This window comes from Gadus chalcogrammus, unplaced genomic scaffold (genome assembly GCF_026213295.1).
Source record: "Gadus chalcogrammus isolate NIFS_2021 unplaced genomic scaffold, NIFS_Gcha_1.0 GACHA100, whole genome shotgun sequence".
Taxonomy (NCBI): domain Eukaryota; kingdom Metazoa; phylum Chordata; class Actinopteri; order Gadiformes; family Gadidae; genus Gadus; species Gadus chalcogrammus.
Window position 1 is genome coordinate 109,261 of NW_026613535.1, and position 20,740 is coordinate 130,000.

The window sequence follows — 20,740 nt, forward strand, 5'->3', positions numbered from 1 at the left end:
ACGCACTGTAACAGCTTCATGCCGCTGTTCAGAGTGCCCCATCCTTAGCCATTGATGAGTCTTCAGGTGTAACGGATAATGCCCAGCTTTTGGTTTATGTGCGATTGTTTCATCAAGACAAGAAATAGATCTGTGAGGACCTGTTGGGTCTAACACCTCTTGAGACACTGTTTTGCTTACTTGAAATGAAGGCCTAATGCTCTTTTTGTGTTTATTTGAAATGCAGGTCTGGTGTACCTGTTTTGCTTACTTGAAATGTAGGCCTAATGCACTTTGTGTTTATTTGAAGTGTAGGCCTAGTGTTCCTGTTCTGCTTACTTCACATGTAGGCCTTATGCACTTTTTATGTTTACTTGAATTGAAGGCCGAATGTACCTGTTTTGTTTACCTGAAATGTTAATATGCGTTACTTTGTCTTTTCATAGTTAAAAGTAAGTTATTTGGAAATTGAAAATAAATACATCTGAAATTATAAGGTAATATGCCGTGTTGATTGTATTTGACAAAAGAAGGCTATTAGGACGTGGTAGGTTCGGACCTTTCTTGGAAGGAATTTTTAGTAACTGGACCTTGTTCAATTTTAATTGAAGACCCCTGCTGTAATGGATCTTTTGGGGAATATATCAATAAAGAGAGACAGACAGACAGAGACTGACAGAGAGAGAGAGAATATATATAACGAGAGAGAACATATATAACGAGAGAGAGAACATATATAATGAGAGAGAGAACATATATAACAAGAGAGAGAGAGAACATATATAACGAGAGAGAGAGAGAGAACATATATAACGAGAGAGAGAGAGAGAGAGAGAGAGAACATATATAACGAGAGAGAGAGAACATATATAACGAGAGAGAGAGAGAGAGAGAGAGAGAACATGAGGGTCATTCCTACTATTCGGTGCCATTTCAGTCTGGTAACTTTCTATCAAAAACTTTAAAATGTTCCATGATTTTATCTTATCATCTGAAGGAGGGCATGTTAAATTATAAGAAAAATATATTGGTCCAGCTCAGGATATTATATTTTAATAATTTTGACCAAATTCTTCACACCTAACATAGGCCAAATGTCCACCCTGTTACGGGACACTCATTTCTATTAAAAAATGATTTGAATTTGCAGCTGTTATAAAATTTACATTTTCTTAGAGATATAATGTCCCTTATTTAACCCTGCAAATGTATTTTAACAAAAACTCATAAACAAGCATTATCTTGAGAAAAGACATGTGTTATTTTAGGACACAATGTAATTTCAACACATTTCTTTTAGTATAAAAAGGAATTTTAATGGGATTTGGCCCATTTTTTTAGTAATTTAATTTAGTCAATTTACTCCCTTTAAGCAACCACAAAGATATACATCTTTTTTGATGATTTCATTTAATTATTATCAATAAACACACAGGTAACAGGGTGGACAGAAGACTAACAGGGTGTACAGGACGTAACAGGGTGGACATCACAATATATATTTCATGAAAGAAAGGCAGTTAATTTACCTTAGAACATTCACATAAACATTGATAATGTAAAAATGATCTTCACTAACAACCCATTAATGAGGATAACTGCCCCAAACCTATGTAGCAAATCAGCAACAGCAAAATAACACACACACACACACACACACACACACACACACCACACACACACACACACACACACACACACACACTTCAACCATCAAATGTACTGCACACCCAAAAGAAACATCAGGAACATTTTTCAGTCTTTGACCTCACAGTTGTCTTGGCAACAGCAAACTATTTATCAGACCAGCAACCCAGGTTTTCTAGGAACTTCCGCACTTCCTTCTCTAGCTGGACAGACCTCTTATTCAAAGGTTGTGGCTCTTTCATCAGGCACACAATCTGGTCATCTCTGTACCAGCTAATGTCCTCTCGTGGACCTGGCCAGTAGAACTTGTTGATCCCATTCTTATGCATGCATTTTACTCTTACGTCTTCTTCAACTTCCAGGATGATTCCTGGGTAGGGTTCACCATCATATTTGACAATGCACCACTGCCCAATGTTTTCTTTCATGATGGCCTCAGGCCGTGAAGGCTCTTCAGTGCACTGCAGGCTTGCCTCTTCTCCCAGGCTCACCTCCTTTATCCCATAGCAGGCACAATCCAGTACACCTTTGTCTGCCTGACAAAGGCAAGTTATGTCCCGGTATTTAATTGTCCCTGGAGAGAAACTGATGACTTGGTGGATTTTCATTGTTCCTTTGACAGGAACAAGTGGGGGCGCTTCCATCATTTCCTGCACTTTCCTCTCAACATCTCCTTCTCCCACAAAAAAAAGTTCCACCGAAGTACCCACGCTCCTCAACTGGTGGAGCATAGCCTCTGCGTTGGGGATATCTCCTCCATGGCGGACGATTTGGTCAGCTGATCTTTTAAGGGTACCCCCGACACCATCTGGAGCTCCCTTTCCATGGCTGGCCTCAAAAAAGTTCCAGCTGATATCTTTAAAGCCTTTCTTGAAAGGCTCTTTTGAGATTAGGTAAAAGTTTCCCTTCTGTTTGTATTGTGTAGCTGGGCCGTCACTGAAGACATGAAGGCGATTCATCAGAGGGTATCTCTCCCTCACCATGTCTAACACAGGGTCGAGGTGGGCCCAGATAGCTGGGGGATCGTGCCGCCTAGAAGGCGAGATGGAGCAGAACGTCACTGGGGACTGCTCAGCTGCAGTGTACAGCACTCCTGTATGTAGGGTTGCTTGCTGATGTGACCCTCCAAAATGGACCGATTGAATTTCTTGAGAATACTTACAGGAGTAGTTCTCACTGAAATCTACATGTAGTAGACATTCGTTGTTCCTCAAGTTTTCTCTGAGCTGTCTGTAGGCCCCGTACTGCCACCTGATATTAAAGATGTGTCGCCTAAATCTAAACAGCCTGTCATGAAATTCACTTACAAGTTCATCCTCTGTTCTCATCACATTTTTCTTCACAGTGATTGTTGACCTTTTCCCAGACTCCTCTCCATCGTTCACTTTGGTGTTGTCTTCCAGAGACCATTGGGTTAGGGCTATCTCTGTGTTTTCTGGAGCTCTAAGCATTGTATGGGTTGAGTAGACACAGTCTTTACACTCACCATATGCGCAGAGTTTGGATTTGGGATCGCACATTGTTGCATCTACCATCTCCTCAAGGTTCTTTGTTGCTGACAGACCGTGGCTGTACAGGGTGTTGGCCATGAACTGTAAGTTCTCGTGCGTTTTACACTGACAGGTTTCACGATCAGCCTCTGTTGGCACCACAACCCAAAATGGTCTTAAGGTGCAGAAACAAGAGTAAGAGACCTGATGTTCATTTTCTGAAAGGAACTTCTGATGCAGATTCTTCATTGTGTCAGTAAGCAAACGTTTCTGCTTTTTCTTCTTCTTTTGAGTGACAGTTTGCTTTCGTCCTGTTGTCATCCGGCTGACGTCATCTCTTAAATAGAAAGCCTTTACTTTCTGTTTGCATTCAGCCGGTAATCTGTTGCTCTTTTTTCTTTCATAGGTCATGAGCCTTGCATCTGGTCTGTGACATCGCTTCTTTGAAAAGCCCAGAGTCGCCTGTGCAGCCCTCTGCAGCCTGTATTTCTTTATAATTTTCCCAGTTGTTGCTTTTGCAATAATTTGCTTCTCCCGCTCCTTCTTAGTGTTTCTGTATTTATTTCTGATGTCCTCAATTATTGATTCCTGCAACAACAATCTTTTCCTAATGGTGTTGTTAACTCTTTGATTGCGCAGCATTGCATCCACTGTAGAACGTGGCGATTTATTTCCCCCTGCCAAGCGCTGGCACCTCTTCTTGTATTTTTCTTTTTTTCTCTTTTCCCTCTCCAACAAGGCCTTTAGTTCTTCAATATTGTTCTGGAGCCTCCTTCTGCCTTGCCTCGCATTCCTCCTTCCAACAACATTTTGCCTAAAACACAAAGCATATTGGCACACTTAAAATACAAGATACTAGAATAGAAGGCCATTATTCACATTAGTGAGTTGTGCTACTTATTATTGTAAAATCATCTGTGACTCAGGCTACACACTGTTATTATATTTAATATTAGTTGTGTTTCTAGCTTACCAGCAACACACACACACACACACACACACACACACACACTGATATACACACACAGTAAGGGCAAAAACATATAAGATATTTCAAATCATTCTACCTAATCAACAAAGCTTTCAACTATCAACTTTTTTCTGACCTTGAGGGCCCTGGTTGTGGGGAATTTTCTGGCTCTGGAGGAGTGTCTGGACTTGTAGGAGGAGTGTTCATTGACTGAAAGGTCGTCCTGGCTCTGTCATTTTCCTCAGCTTTCTCTTTCTTTCTCGCCATTTCTTTCTTACTGCTCTCTTCTCTCTTTCGCTTAGGTCTGACACTTTCTTTTTTCTCCCTTCATCAATGTCCTTTCTCCACCTCTCCTTCTCTTTATTGAGGTATTGCTGCCGTCTATCATGGTCTACATCCCGACGAGCCCTGTAGCGCCGTTGCTTTTCTGCGGCAGACAACGGCGCCATTCCCTGATAATTACATGCAAACCATTTTTAAAAAATCTTATGGAAGTATGGAACAAAAAAGGCATAATAATGTATAAAAAATCCAATACAAACTGGAAACACTTATTCATCTAGCCCTCTTACATCCACCCTATTACTATGTGTCCCCCCTGTTACTGTGTAAACAGTAACAGGGGGACAGGGGGACATTTTATGCTAAATTTAGCTATTACTACTCATGTGATGCAGAAGAAGCTAGCTAATGTTGACCACTGAGGAGGATTTTTAACACGTTTTTTAACCATATTTTCAAAATTACAAAAAAGGATCAGTTTCCACTATTTATAAGCATAACAGGGTGGACATGTTATGCTTTACCGCATCAGTCAAGCTTTCTAAAACATTGAAAAAACGGTTGATTAAAGAGTGATACTTACTCTGCTTCTTGTAGATGATTTCCCTCCAAAAAGTAATGTTACTTGTTGAGTCATGTGACTAGAGGGATAGTCGGAGGGGGGTGGTCAGGGGGACTTGCATCAGAGTAACAGGGGGGACAGTCGATTCAGGGACACAACATATTTTAAATACTTAGTCTTAAAAATGTTTTAATCACAAAAAATAACATTTGGTAAGGAATATTATAAACAAAGCTATACAACAATAATGACAAATGTAGAATTTCTTTGATTTTTATTACTTATATTTGTAACTGAAGTTGAGCAAACACGATTGGGGACATGGCAGTTTAGTTGTTTGTGCTAAAGTTGGAGGAATTATTTTAAATGCAATTAATCCTGGGGACATACTGTTGTGTTCTACGGTAGAGGGGGGTTAACTATATAAGATGAGCCTTTAAAAATAAGTATTGGCCAATTTTTACAAAAAATATACCATATTAGGCTATGGGGACTCAAATGGCACCGAATACACCGAGAGAGAGAGAGATCAACACCCAAACTGGGTATGGGTGTTTTTAACAAAGGGATCACACGTCAACAAAAAGCGCCGTTCCTTTGAACAGCGAAACCACGGTGCTTCACCCAATGCCCGTGAAACAAAACAAAGTACTTTGCAAATTGTCCTAGTTAATATTCGGGCAAACGCACTGTATTGGATCTCTGTAGGAGATATAAGATGCCGGTCAGTGTCTGTAGCCACGGCGGGTCAGTGAAGCATGCAAAGCAGCTGGGTCAAAACTGCGCGAGGCCACCTCACTTACGGAAGGGAGACTACCTTAGAAGAAGATGCACAATGGTGTTAAAGCTACCGTGCTGGGGGGAACCGATCCCATTCGAACCCTTACCGCCTATGTAACATGCGGTATCGCCTCAGGGGAAACAAAGCCCAAGCCAACGGGAGAATATGCAACCGATTAATAAAGTAACAAGACTATTCCGACCAGCTGCACCGCTCCGTAACGGCGATCAACCCAAATAGTCGGTTATAAATAATACAAATGTGAGTAATCCGTCCCCTCACTATTTAACCATCTCCTGATGGTCAAACACAAATAAACCGCTGTAATTCGTCTCCAGACGGTACAAACATCAGGCCTAGATGGGATGGATACTGTCGATCTACATTCCCATAAAAACACACTTCTGGCCCCTTGCTCCTTGAATATAATTATTTAATTAAATCTGTTAGCGTTTTCCGCGGCCGTCCAACTACACGGCTGTTATGATTTTTAACCCGTGGCCCAAAACCACGGAGCTCCGCAACCAGACGGAGGCACCACCAGCTCTTACACCTAAACTTTCCTATGCTAAGCTATTACAGAGTTTAGTCGATAGACAACAGGTTCTGTTACCTTTCAGTGGCGCCTGCGAAGAGCTTTTGTGCGTCTCAGTGGCCGCGTGTCCCCGAGACCCCGGTACTTTCCAAGAACGTCGAGGGTCACCAAATTGCTGAGTTCTTCGAAGAAAGTCCAATCCGGATCGCTTTTAACTCACGGATCAAAAGTATTTCGGTATGGTAACTACGGAGCAAAAGGAGGGGAATTGTGTCGAACACGTGCTGAGCGACTCCCAGCTGATCAAAACTCTAACCCGCAAGTCTGAGCTACCGAAAGTTTCTGGCGTCCAACCTCTCTGTTGAGATTGTTAGGGTCAAGTCAGCGTGGCCTGTGTGAAGTGGGCATGGCAGGTGTGACGTATTAGCCTCAGCTTCTTCACCTATCTAAAGGTGCTGCCTTCTGTGGATGGAGCAGCTATTGCAGCCTTCAGTAAGGTCCTGCTCCCCTTGTGGCTATGTACAGTATTTACGGCTTATATGTTTGGTCCTGCTTCCTAGTGATTATGTGAGGGTCATACAGCTTGTGTGTTTGAATCTGCTTCCTAGAGGCTATGTGGGGGCAGCTTATGTTCTTAAAATATGTAACATTACCATCCCAAAATATGCCTACTTTAACAAATAAAGTCAGTTAAAAGCGCACACCTGTACATCCTCTGTTTGCATTGTTACGTATTTTAAGCACATAAGCTGCCCCCACATAGCCATTAGGAAGCAGGATCGAACACACAAGCTGCATTACCCACACACATAGGCGTCGATCACGCCGGGACGCGTCCCCACAAGATTTCGTCATGAATCAGTTTGTACCAACCACACAAAGTTTAATTATTATGGATTATTACACGGGTCTTCTCAATGCCGTGGAACACTCCGTTCACTTGCATGGGCTCTTCTCAACTTCGCAGTGAATGCTAGATATAAATTGACCGCTGTCAAGGAAAACAAAGGACTTTTTGCCTATAATGACGAGTGACGTCAACGTCTTTGGCGGACTATTTCTCTGCTGATCAACGCTACGAATGAGGGTATTGCTAACAAATAAATTATAACAAGCCACACCATGTGAAGTCATTTTTTCGTTTTGGCAAGTAGCCGTGTAATAAGCGGAATAATATATAGAACGTCGCCGGTCGAATTTAAGCCCCTTCAGTGGGAAGCATTTACCCTCGCTGCATGTTGGTGTCCTGTTCGCCCTGTCGGGGCTTATTTTCCCAATAATGACCGGCATTCTATACATTATCCCTTACTCATTACACAGCTCTTCTCAATGCTGTAGACTACATTCGTATTCAGTTGCTAAGCGACGTCAACAACTTTGGCGAATTATTTCTCTGCTGATCAACGCTACGAATGATAACAAATACATTGGAAAGGACAGACTGTGTGAAGTTATTTTTTCGTTTTGGTAGCCAAGTAGCCATTACTAATAATACCAATACTCTTTGGCTGGGATGATGAGGCATCAGACAATCAAGTCCTTTTAGCCTGAATACATAGGTAAGAAGCACCGGAGTAGGTTGCTAGTACCATGGACAGTATCAGAACGATAACCTGTTGAACTAAATGGATGTGGTAGGCTATACCACGGGATGCATCTGCAGACCACTGCCACATAAATAAAGGTAAGACGTGATATTTATTGCTTAAGATTTGCTGGTGCTGTGGCGAGGTCTTTTGTGTTTTTTGCAAAAGTGGTCGACTGTTTTAACTTGCAATTGATAGTCGGTGGAGTCAGTCTCTTGTTGACACAAAGTGTCATTCCTGAATTCTGGAGTAATTGAGGGGGGGAGTTCATGAGTTTTGGTCAGAATGCCTGATGTAGGCTAGTTTTGATGGAATGTGTGTTGTGAATTGAACAGCCAGCTCCTGATGTGATACAGAGTTCAGCCATAGGCGTCGATTACGGGGGGGACGGGGGGGACATGTCCCCCCCACTATTTGAAATACAAATTTTGTATTTCACCACTTTTAAAAATGTGCAAACCAATTGCGACTGAAAAAATCCCCACATACTCAACCAAAATCGTCGAGTCTAAAATCATGCGATAGGCGCGCACGAAGACGTCATTTATTAGATAGACCTACCTAATAAACCGTTGGAACACACAAGACCGGAACCCATAGCAACGCCGGTAAACAAACCCTGACTCCCGAGAAGCCCAATCCCTATGAGCTCCCCGTGCTACGGCCACCCGGAGGCGCAGAGAGCTTTTGGCCGTCATATTATATATACAATTATATTATATTATATACTATTATATATAGAGCTCCGAGAGTCGCAAACGGCAACAATCACTTTCTCCTCCATGCTGCAGTTCACCCCGGACTGCACTGCACTGAGTTTGACGGTTGAACGCTGATTGGCTGTTACGTTACACATGTCACTCAGTGGCCACGCCGTTGACCGCTGATTGGCTGTCATCACGCGAAATTCGTGTCAAAGTTGAAATATTTCAACTCGAGCGAATTTGTCGACGGCAGTAGTAGCTTTGGAACAAATCAAAACAAATCAAAAAAATTCGCCCGATACGCGTCTATACGTTCACTTTGTATGGGATCTTGTTGCCCCGTCGCGTTTGGTGTTATTACGTAGTTCTTCAAGGAAAGGGTCGAATCCAAAGGAATAGCTTTAAAGAGACTTTATTTAGTATAAAGTATTTTCGGTATGGTAAACTGATACTCTGAAGCAAAGAGAGATTGAAGATGTGTCTAAGCACGTGCGAGCGTCTCTTAGCTGATCAAAAACATTAAGCCTTGTTTGTCTAATAGCTGCCGAGAAGATTCTGAAGACATGCTCGATCTGTAGGCTGTTAGTGAAGGCTGCAGCCTTGCTAGGACGCGTCCTTGCTAGTCGCGTCCTATGGAGATGAGACTAGAGTGCTAGCTCGAGTGCTTCCTAGCGTTTGTAACGTCGGACTTTGGGAACGACTTGGTAGTGTGGAAGCGCTTCCGCTTTTTAATACTGCGTGTCCGCTTGTACACACATGTGCGCTTATGAATAAAACATGGCAGCAATCAAGCTGATCGATATTTATTTGACTTTTGACTGTTATGAATGCGGTCATGTCTCCTTCGCATGGAGCCTCTTTGGGGAAGTCACAAAAGCTTTGTTGTGGTTGATCGAATTGTCTTTATTAAAGGAAAATCCATTCAATTTTTATAAAACTAAGTGAAATTGTCTGAGAACTTAATTCATGCATCACATTTACAGTACGGTTGATTACTATTATGCAGGGGGGAAAAGACAAAGAAAGAGATGATAAACGTGTATTTATTTGGATATATTATTTAACTGATCTGATTCATTCATTCATATATGCCTACAATCTACCAGTGCTTTGAACACATAAGTATATCATATAAAATACAATTATATACGTTCATTAAAAATTACAAACATTGCAAATGATCGGTTGTGCATTCATTTTACAACATTGGATAGTGGCACTATCCCTTCCACCGGTAAACAAATGTTTGTGCGCTACCCTAAGGCGCACAAAAGCCTCCGTTTGCTGGGCTGACCCTAAAAAAAACGATTCAACACAAACATAAATAGGTATACATAATTTATGTAATCTTGTGAGCGAGTAAATTGACATTGGTGACAGTGGTGTTTAACACCAGCTACGTCCATGCAAAATATAGCAACGTATCATTAAGTTGCAAAAACGTTTGAAAAGTGGCACAGGTCTTTAGGCTTGATTATTTGCATTAACATGATGAATCTACAAAAAGCAATACGGCACAAAATATTTCTGAAAACTAATATAACTTCACTTCGTTTGAACGTGTACTTCTCTGCCATTTTAGAGAACCCGCCCAGTGAACACAGAGGATTGTGGGTAGATTTGGCTCGTCTAGGATGCAGCGATGCATCCTTGAAAAATCTCGGAATTCTCAAAAACAAAGGATGCAAAAATGGCGCGGCTTTCGAGTGTCCTCAACATTGGAACAGTGCTTGTCGGCGTTCTATGACGTAGCGTCCTTAAAAGGGCGGCCGTTGAGCATGCTTCCTTGACATTGGGAAACAGCTATGGTCTGAACAGCGCGGACCGGAAGTAGTGGGAGGAGCCGGTGTGACGTAACCCTCGGCTTCCTCGCCTGGTCTGTTGTGCTGCCTTCTGTGGCTAAAGTATTTATTGCAGCCTTCAGTAAGGTCTTGCTCCCCTTGTGGCTATGTATTTACGGCTTATATGTTTGGTCCTACCCCCTAGTGGTTAAGTGAGGGAAATACAGCTTGTGTTCTTAAAATACGTAACAATCCCTCCTTGGTCATCTCAGATGACCATACAATAATATTTTAAATCATAAACACCATTTACCACACCGAAAACATAATCAAAGTAGGAAAAATCATCAACACCATCAACCGTGTGGGAGAAACTCTATCGAATAGAGAAAAACCACTACGCATTCCTGATAATACTGAAACGGTATTCACATTGTGGGTCTCATAGGAAATACAGGTCATTATTTAACAATACAACAATGAACATATATCTTGTTATCATACAATCATATGGTCAAACAACAAAAGTATCCATAGAAATCCTAAGCTAATACCCTTCGGTTATGTGCTACAAGGTCATACAATTTTCAACATGTGCAAAAGTAAAGTAAAAATTGGTAGTCATAATACAATTTTAAAAATTCAAAATGATTGATAGGCTAGCATGGATTTGGGTGGTTCAGGTGATCTTCGTGTATTGGTGTATTCTGTCGCCGTCGGGCCTGTAATTCATGAACCCTAGACTCGTCCCTCCTTGTCAAGGGCTCAGCTCACAGAGAGGTTACTTTTACATCATGGGAGCCTCCAAACAGGTTCTCCGTCGTCGTCGTCGTCGTGTCAGCAACAGGTGGCCTGTAAACAACCGTCTCAAAGAAGATCAACAGTACATTATCAATGCAGCGATACAGAAATAACGGGTTGCACTCGTAACCAAGCAACACTACACAATAACAAACAAAGTCTGGTATGGTTGTTTTAAAATTTGTTACTCAAGTAAATCCGGGATATTGATTATCTTATATACAGGCAATTCTACTAGAATAGTATAGGTGTTGACTATTCTACATATTACAGCTGGATAGGGTCGGGCCCCTCAGGTGATGTATCGTTCACTTTCATCGGACCATATCTGATCCCCATGTAAGCCTGAATGGCATTTGGCGCTTCTGTAGCGCCCACTGCTGTGGTGATCAGCAGATGCAGTAGCCCTCTTGCACAGGGAATACAATGGCAGCCGGTGACAATTAACACGGTCTCTGCATTTATTCCCGCGACGGGCACTTACTGGATCATGCCTTTCCACCTCCCAAACATGCATCTCCATCCATCCTGTGAAAGGGTCATTAATGCCGGAGTTATCTGCCAATTCTAACCTGAGGGATTGTAATTATGCCAGCGCCCTGGCCACCAACCCAACCGGAGCTGTGTTATTGGGGATAAAAGTACAACATGTTGTGCCTATCATCACATTTATCCCTCCTTGCTCTGTCAATAACATATCCATATCTATATATATTCCTTTTAACTTTATCTGGTCAACTGAACGAACTGTTGCTGATTATGATACATGTAATTTATCCAAACAATATATATATACATATTTTTTATATGGTGGACAACTAAAACAGAACCGATTCAAATCCTGCCATTCTTTGATTTCCTCGTGTGACTGTTACTCCTTGCTCGGTGGACGTAGTTTATAGGCTCCGGGTGTGTCTGCATCTGGTTCTGGAACTTTAGTTTCTATTGTAGAAATACAAACTCATGTACAGCAGTGAGTTGTTCAAAAACATATTTCCTATATGTAACGTGTTTCAACGAGTCAGGACACAGTTTTTAGGAGAAATGGAGCGAACTCCTGTTTATTTCCCCTTCAGGCAAACAAACACAACGTCACAAAAGGACAACGCTGCATGTTCTTTCCGTCCGTCACTTGGTCATACGACGCTCTCTCTAGCTCGCAGAGAGCGTCTTCCTCCTCTCTCTCTCAACCCCTCACTGAAAGACAAGCAGGCACATAAATACACACTTCCTGATTGGGTCAGATTGCAGACACCTGTCTGCAATCAGACCCCATCACCCCAGCAGACCCGGTGCTCCATACTCCCCCTGCAGGCCAGACGCCGCCCCACCTCCACATACCCCCACCGCCCGACACAGGCTGGAGACCCATCCGGCCGCAAACCTACTCCCCCCCCCCCCCCGGGACGGGAGAGGAAGTCTGCCACGACCATCTGCGCCCCCGGCCTGTGGGCCACCCGGAAATTGAACAGCTGCAACGCGAGGTACCACCGGGTGATCCTGGCGTTGGCATCCTTCATCCGGTGGAGCCACTGGAGGGGGGCGTGGTCGGAGTAGAGGGTGAACTGGCGACCCAGCAGGTAGTAGCGAAGGGCACCGACCGCCCACCGGATGCCGAGACACTCCTTCTCTACCGTGCTGTACCGACCCTCGCGGTCCGACAGCTTGCGGCTCAGGTACAGCACCGGACGGTCGGTCCCCTCAACCTGCTGGGTCAGGACCGCGCCCAACCCCCTATCCGACGCGTCTGCCTGGACGGAGAAAGGGAGAGCAAAATCAGGAGCACACAGGACTGCATTTTGAATGAAAGGTTGTTTTTGCATATCATGTAGGCAGTGCGCATGCAGTTTTCAGTGGCCTGTAAACGTTTTGCATTATGTTTTCTCCACAACTCGGCGCTGTTGTCAACTGCCTTCTCAATTGCGGCCTGTTGTCTTGTCTGTAAAATATCAAGACATTTCAGGTGGGAGTGGCACTTTCCATGTCGGTTTATTTTGTCATGTAGTTTTTTCGCTGACTTTGCTTTTACACCATTAACGAATGCAGGGTCGATGTGGAGCCTCTCTTGTGTATAGGGACCCAGATCTTTAATTTCAGAGCAGGCTGTGCACTGGACTGACCTGTCGGTTGTGACAGTAAGCCACTCTCGACCCTCTCGCCATTTAGCGAAGCGACCCGGCTCAATGCAGCCCCCAACCATAGTTAAGGGGGGCGAGGGATTAGCAACTGACCCCTGTCCACTCGGATCGGCCTGGGAGCTCTCCTCCGCCAGGGAGATGCTGTCCACCATCCGATCGGCAATGTCAGATCTTGTTTCATCTTCTGTTATATTTTTTCTCTGAATTTTTTGTTGTGATCCTGTAAAATATGAAGATATGCTGCTCTGTATTCTTTTCATTTTTCCTCCATTTGATTTAAACTTTTGTTTCGGCGGGGACAGGAATTTGACTTTTGAAACCATAGAAACGCAAGTAAATCCGGTTGGTTTCAAAATAAAACTGCTTTCTGCGAGCGCGACGCCTCTGACTCTCTCCCGGTAGATCAAAATCACAGCACAATCAAAATGAAGACGGACCCTGTGTATTTTGGTTGTTAATTATTACGATGTAATGGTGAAAATACTTTGGGTGGGGGGGATAATTTTTATCCCCACCGAGGATAAAAATAATTCAGCAGAGGGTAGGACGTGTAAACCAGAGGGGGGGATAATCCCCACCATCCCCACCGGCAAATCGCACCCTGTATATAAACTATAAGTGCATTTCACATTAATCGCAATTATTACATGGGTCTTCTCAATGCCATGTAACGCTCCGTTCACTTGCATCGGCCCTTCACAACTTCCGGCTGTGAATTATATTTGATAATTTGATAATTTGATAAGTATAATCATGAGTAAAATTGACCACTGTCAAGAAAAACAAAGGATTTTTTGCAGCGTCTTCGGTTGCTAAGCGACGTCAACGTCTTTGGCGGACTATTTCTCTGCTGATCAACACTGTGAATGCTGGTAACAAATAAATTGTAATAAGCGGGATATGTAGAGATCATCGCCGGTCATTAACGAAAATAAGCCCCTTCGGGGAGAAGCAAGACACCTCCGCTGCGCGTCGGTGTCCTGTTCGCCCTGTCAGGGCTTATTTTCCCGACAATGACCTGCGTTCTATACATTATCCCAGAATCAATTTGTGGTCCAATCAGTGATCCATATCTGGTAGGATCACTGATACATTATTTCGCAGTGCGATTATAAACTAAAAAAAGTGATTAAACAGTATTGGTACATCAACCATTGTATTCTTTGCAATTGTATGTGTATTGAAGTGTCTGGAAATAACCGTCATCTTTCTTACTGGTCTTACCGGTGCAGCTTCTGGCTGTTGCCGGGGCAATCCTTTTCTTTTTTGGAAACTGTTTGACACAAGCAAACAGTGGTATGTTAATCCAAATGTTAACATACATGCAGAAATCAAATAACAAGCATATCATGTAATTTATCATATAATAGTCTACAGATTAGATGTATTTGTTGTACCGGTATGTCCTTCAGACTTTTTCTGTTTTTGGGCTGTGTACCCTCGTCGGTGGCAGTGGCAGCGCTTGTCATCAGGACAGTCTCCACTAAAGGTGTACACACAGAATATAAAATAAGCAAGCAGGTCAGATATATACCGTATGTGTGGCTGCTCAAGGAAATTCTACTAAAAAAGTGAAATATAGCACAAGTTCAACAGTCTAGAGATAAGATGTATTTGTTGTCATTTGTAACTCCAGAAAGAGAGAAGGGTATGTGTGACATTGCGCATGGAAATTAACTTCATCGATTATGTTCATTTCAGAAAGAAGACATGCAAAACAAATGAAATATTTAACTTAGGAGGGATAATGTGAAAGATGGCAGAATATCAGCTTTGTGTTGATTAGGTACACCTCTTGTCCTTGGGACTCTTTTGCTCTCTTTGGGCTGCGTACCCTCGTCGGTGGCAGTGGCAGCGCTTGTCATCAGGACAGTCTCCACTAAAGGTGTACACACAGAATATAAAAATAAGCAAGCAGGTCAGATATATACTGTATGTGTGGCTGCTCAAGGAAATTCTACAAAAAAATTGAAATATGGCACAACAAATTTGAACAGCAATAATTAAGCTAAGCACACCGAATTATGGTCCTTTCATTGAAGATTTTTTGGGTTACCTGTCTCAGGTTCAACACCAGCTGAACACAGCTCTAACCCCTCGTTGGTGCTGGTGGTAGGGGTGGCTGAATGGAGAGTCTCTGCAAAAGGTGTAAACACATAGAATATTAACTATGATAATAATGTACTATAATAATGATAATAATAATATGCTGCTGAAGCACATTCTCACCAAAAAATATGAAAGATGACAATAAAGCTACGCTAACCACACCTTGTATTTTCATTGGGTCTTCGGGCTCGAAATGTAAAATATAAATGGCCTCTCCTTCACACTGTGGCATACTTGTGGCATCAGATGGCACTTTATTTCCTGAAAGCAACACAAAGAACTTACAATTAGGTCAAAATGTGAAAGGTAGGAGTGATGCAAAGTAAACATACATCTGTCATAATCCTTTTTTGTACATTTTGTTATTTGATGTGATTACATTTTTACAGTGTCCTACATTTTTCAGAATTGGGGTTGTTTAGAGACGTTATAATGCAGAGTAAATGTGAAATTACCTTCTACAATTATGCTGTAAATTTCTTTTATATTATCCAAACATTTCTGTTCCCCAACAGAAGAAATAAGCCCCTCTGGGAGGACTATCTTTCCCTCCTTCTTGGGATATTCAAGAAGGAGGATGGGCCTCCACCCCAATGCATTCATCTTCTCGACCTGAAAAAATAGAGAAAACTTTAAAAACAATAATAAATTGTGCCAGAGATATATGGAGACACAAGCTCCACAGCAGTACGTTTCAATAGCAACTCAGAGGCAAATTTTACTTATAGAAGAGCTGATGTTGGCGCCACATTCTTAACCTAACATTAGTACTATGGTAATGTTACTTACCAGAATGACAGCGTCATCGAAAAGATGTGAGGTGACCTGGGCCCCGTTTCCCGATAACGATGGATCTTCGCTCGTACGATCATTCTCCCGATGGATCTTGCGATCCATCGATAATTTCTTAGTCGGGTTTCCCGAAACTCCTCTTAACGTGAACGCGCATTCGCTGCACTCACGACGTCGTAGGATTGTAACTGTCTACTGACACAGTGCTGAAATGGGCTCCGTAGGAGGGGGAGACGCAGGAATGTCGCAGGAAAATTGTGTTAAAAAGGGTTAAAATATATCCCCATCAAGGACAACAGCAGAGTAGCCTACGAAAAAAATAGGCAATTATATGAATGCTAAAGACATTAAAACACAATTGATTATGCTTAAACCGACATATATCAGTCCTAATCCTGAATGCACTGTGCGTTTCACGGCATTTTCCCCCCTTAAATAATTCCTCTTCACACCTGTGAATAACCCGGGAGACGTCCATGATGAGGAATACAACGAAGCCCACCGTCTGGCCCGGTGCATCGTTGAGCGCACGATCGGGAGGTGGAAGTTGCGCTTTAGATGCCTTCACAAGTCAGGCGGAGGGCTCCAGTTTTCGCCGGCCAAGTCATGCGCCGTGATATGTGTGACGGCTATGTTGCACAACATTGCAGCTAAGGCTGGGGTGGCATTGCTTGAACCGGAGGAGGCTGAGGACGATGACGACGAGGAAGATCGGTGTGAGGACGGCCTCCCTCATAACTACGCGGCTGGTTTTCATGCGCGTCGAAGAGTGATTGAGACTTTTTTTTAACCCCCTCCACCCTCCCACATGTCACTAAACATTCCCGTCAACGTGACCAATCCCCACCATATCCCAGCCTTTTGCCTGCTCCTTTGCTTGTTTTTTATAATTTATAATTTCTTTAATTTTTTTTATTTTTTACATTATTTTATGCTACGTTTTATGAGTAGCCTATGTCAGTCTGCACAAATCCCCCCACTTTCTCTCACACATTTTGAGTGCCCTGCCTGCACATTTTCTGGACTGTCCCGTTTTATTTTGGCCATTTTAACATCTTTATTAATAAATTAATTAATAATCTTTATTAATTACCAAACTAAGAACATAAAGGCGCAATGCGTTTTAATAAAACGCATCCAATAGACGGAATGTCCGATGGTGACGCCACTGAGGCTATAGCTGACGATGCTCTTAGCGTCCTACGAGTACCTACGAGCACCCCTGGAGTAATCGTTAGCTACGAGTGTTTTCAAGACGTTCGTTCCCAACGATGCTTTCGGGAAACGCGGTGAAAACTCTACGATGCCCTTTCGACGCACTTCACGATCCACTTAGGCTAACGACGCTTTCGGGAAACGGGGCCCTGGTTACGTTTGGTGTTGGCCACCCATGCATCTTTCTAATTTAAAAACTTGTCCAGTTTCTTTTTTAGCCTCATTTTTTGTGGCTGTGGTGCCTTGCACGTTGGGCATACTTTAAACACATTATAAATGGGGACCTGACATGCAGCGCATGCCTTTTTTAAACCGCCCTTTGCCATTGTTTAAGTTTTGCTGTAAACATAAACAAGAAAAACATCATTAGAAATACCATTGTATAAAAATGACAAATTCCTTAATTTAAGTTAAGCGAGATTTAACCATAAAACAACACTTTCAGTCTTTCAACTCAGTTTTTCTAGACAGATATTTGTGACCAATCCATGGTATCTAGTATAACATTATTCGACTTGCTTTTCCTACACCTTATTTTTGTAGATTCTAATACAGCCCCTGGGTAAATGTAATTACCAACTGTAGATTAAAAGGGAGTACCAGCGATGCGTTTTCGCAATGAGTCCATCTTTACGGAGATATTTCTGAATCGCAGCCAAGGAAAACGGAGGGGAAAATACACTTTTCGCCCTAATACTGGTCTAGAACGTCACCATAGGCTGCAATCTTACCACAAAATTGTGTTGGTAGTGGTACATGTACTTTTAAAATAACCATAACTCAATTTTCAACCGATTTACAAACGGTTTGGTTTATTACAAACGTTATCAACGTGGTTATGATATTGTACCTATTTTGGAACATTATTCTATTTTTCATTATTCTATCAAAAGCATGCAGTCATAACTAGCCTACATCACGTTTATAACAAACCAAACCGTTTGAAAATCGGTTGAAAATTGAGCAAGTTATGGTTATTTAAAAAGTATGTGTACCACTACCAACACAATGTTATGGGTGAGCAGCTTACTGTGGTAATATGGCCTTTAGTGGTGACGTTCGACTCCATTGGCCAGCAGCGCGGACGAGGCATCTAGTTAATATATCAATGTTTGCAACACCATAACAGACTGAAACTAACTTTCACGATACACCCTAAATGACGCAAAAAAATAGTTAGGTAGGTTTATGGCAACAACTTTGTTCGGTGTTTTGAAGAAATTAACATTGCACATTACACGTGGTAGAGATACTTACCGATCGTGTAACTGTGAAGCTGCAAAGTGGCGAAGTCACGCCACTTCCGGTCGAGCCCTATAGGACCCAAGCCAAGCCCCAAGAAACAGTACAATGTTCCGGAATCCAACAGTGCTCAGATGCCACGCCTGGTATAGCACCTGCTTCAGCGGGCTGTGGACGGGTCCGTCATTTCATGTGGCCCAGAAGTAGATATCGCCGTTCACTCCAATACAAGTGGGGAACAGGAATGTGTCTCCGCAAAAAATGTCTGGATATCAATCGAAGGCTCATAATTATATTTAGACCATGTTCTAAAGAAATATATTGGGTGGGTGGGTGGTTGGGGGGGGGGTACACTAGACACAAATAGGAAGCAATGAGCATTTCAATGACCAGAAATATTGAATAAACACTCAGGAAGAGGAATGACCTCTGCCACATGATAACTTAATGAATTATTTAAAAAAAAACCTAGCTCGTTAAATCAATGAGCTTGATGTTTTGCTTTCCCAAATAGGTTATAGGCTGTGTCACTACCATGTATGTCCGTGCGCATCTCCCAGAGTGACGTAATTAGCCAACGGACAGCGATTAAAAAAATAAAAAGAGTAATGTTGATTACCAAAGTAAATTATTAATTATTAACCATTTTGTTGCTTCGAGGAGGTCTGGTGATCTGTATATAATAAATAATTAAATATATATAGGACATATGTATATATATATATATATCAGTGGCGGCTGGTGGTTTTTAAAGTGAGGGAGGAAGGACTGCGCGCTTGGTTGCCATTGGCCTGCTTGCACTGTTGGTGTATGGTGGCATAAGAATGTGAGACTCAAGTTGTTTCAGGGTGTTTTGGTGAACTACAAAATAGCAGGGAGGGAGTTATGTGAACAAAATGTATACATAGCCACCAGTGGCATCACTGTAATTTGAGAAGGAAAGGATGCAAAGCATATTAGTCAAATCAGGCCTACTATTGATTTGTAAGGAGTGAGAAAGCTGCTGAGGCTCGACGTTACACTTTTACAAAAACAATCATTAGTTAGATATAAACGGCAGTAATTGATTCAGTAGGACTCCTTATCCATGTAAACGATCATTGTGACATCTGAATTCATTAATTATCTGAAATACACTGCATGTGCGTGTGATGTTAAATGTTTGAACCAAGGTTAACGGTTAAAGTGTCAGAGAATGGGTGGTGATTTTTTGACGTCCTCCCATGATCTGAAGTGAGCGTGCGTGTTTGTGTTGGTGAAAGTTTAAGAAATGTACAGCTGTCGGTTCAGCTCTCTGGTGCTCCCTGCTGGCAGTATCACTATACTGTCCTCATGTTTCACAAAAACAGTTTTGAGAGACGTTGTCAGTTTTTGTATGTTGCTTAAATCCTCCAAAGCGGTTGGCAGTAAACATCAGGTCACGGTACGCCACGCCACGGTAGGCCACGGAGTCAATGAGCTCGAGTTGAAAAAGAAAAAGCTTACAGCACCTGGTATTCCCAGGCGGTCTCCCATCCAAGTACTAACCAGGCCCGACCCTGCTTAGCTTCTGAGATCAGACGAGATCGGGCGTGTTCAGGGTGGTATGGCCGTAAGCAATTAGTGCAGGCGCAAAACCAGGTTTTATACAGTAGCACATAAGGAGTGAGAAAGCTGCTGAGGCTTGACGTTACACTTTTACAAAAACAATCATTAGTTAGATATAAACGGCAGTAATTGATTCAGTAGGACTCCTTATCCATGTAAACGATCATTGTGACATCTGAATTCATTAATTATCTGAAATACACTGCGTGAGCGTGTGATGTTAAATGTTTGAACTAAGGTTAACGGTTAAAGTGTCAGAGAATGGGTGGTGATTTTTTGACGTCCTCCCATGATCTGAAGTGAGCGTGCGTGTTTGTGTTGGTGAAAGTTAAAGAAATATATAACTGTCGTTTCAGCTCTCTGGTGCTCCCTGCTGGCAGTATCACTATACTGTCCTCATGTTTCACAAAAATAGTTTTGAGAGACGTTGTCAGTTTTTGTATGTTGCTTAAATCCTCCAAAGCGGTTGGCAGTAAACATCAGGTCACGGTACGCCACGGTAGGCCACGGAGGCAATGAGCTCCAGTTGAAAAAGAAAA

At 42.4% G+C, this 20,740-nt stretch overlaps 1 protein-coding gene and 1 non-coding gene across 2 annotated transcripts; both read right to left on the reverse strand.

Annotated features, from left to right (window-relative positions):
- Positions 1–1,697: 1,697 nt before the first annotated feature.
- Positions 1,698–5,000, reverse strand: LOC130378694 (uncharacterized). Its single transcript, XM_056585402.1, has 2 exons — positions 4,952–5,000; positions 1,698–3,930 (listed from the first exon to the last, which is right to left on the reverse strand). Exon 2 carries the CDS (start codon positions 3,756–3,758, stop codon positions 1,773–1,775), a length of 1,986 nt encoding a protein of 661 aa, XP_056441377.1. The 5' UTR covers positions 3,759–3,930; positions 4,952–5,000; the 3' UTR covers positions 1,698–1,772.
- A 15,092-nt stretch (positions 5,001–20,092) lies between these two features.
- On the reverse strand, positions 20,093–20,211 carry LOC130378742 (5S ribosomal RNA). Its single transcript, XR_008894884.1, has one exon. It is a non-coding gene; the product is annotated as a 5S ribosomal RNA (ribosomal RNA).
- Positions 20,212–20,740: the final 529 nt, after the last annotated feature.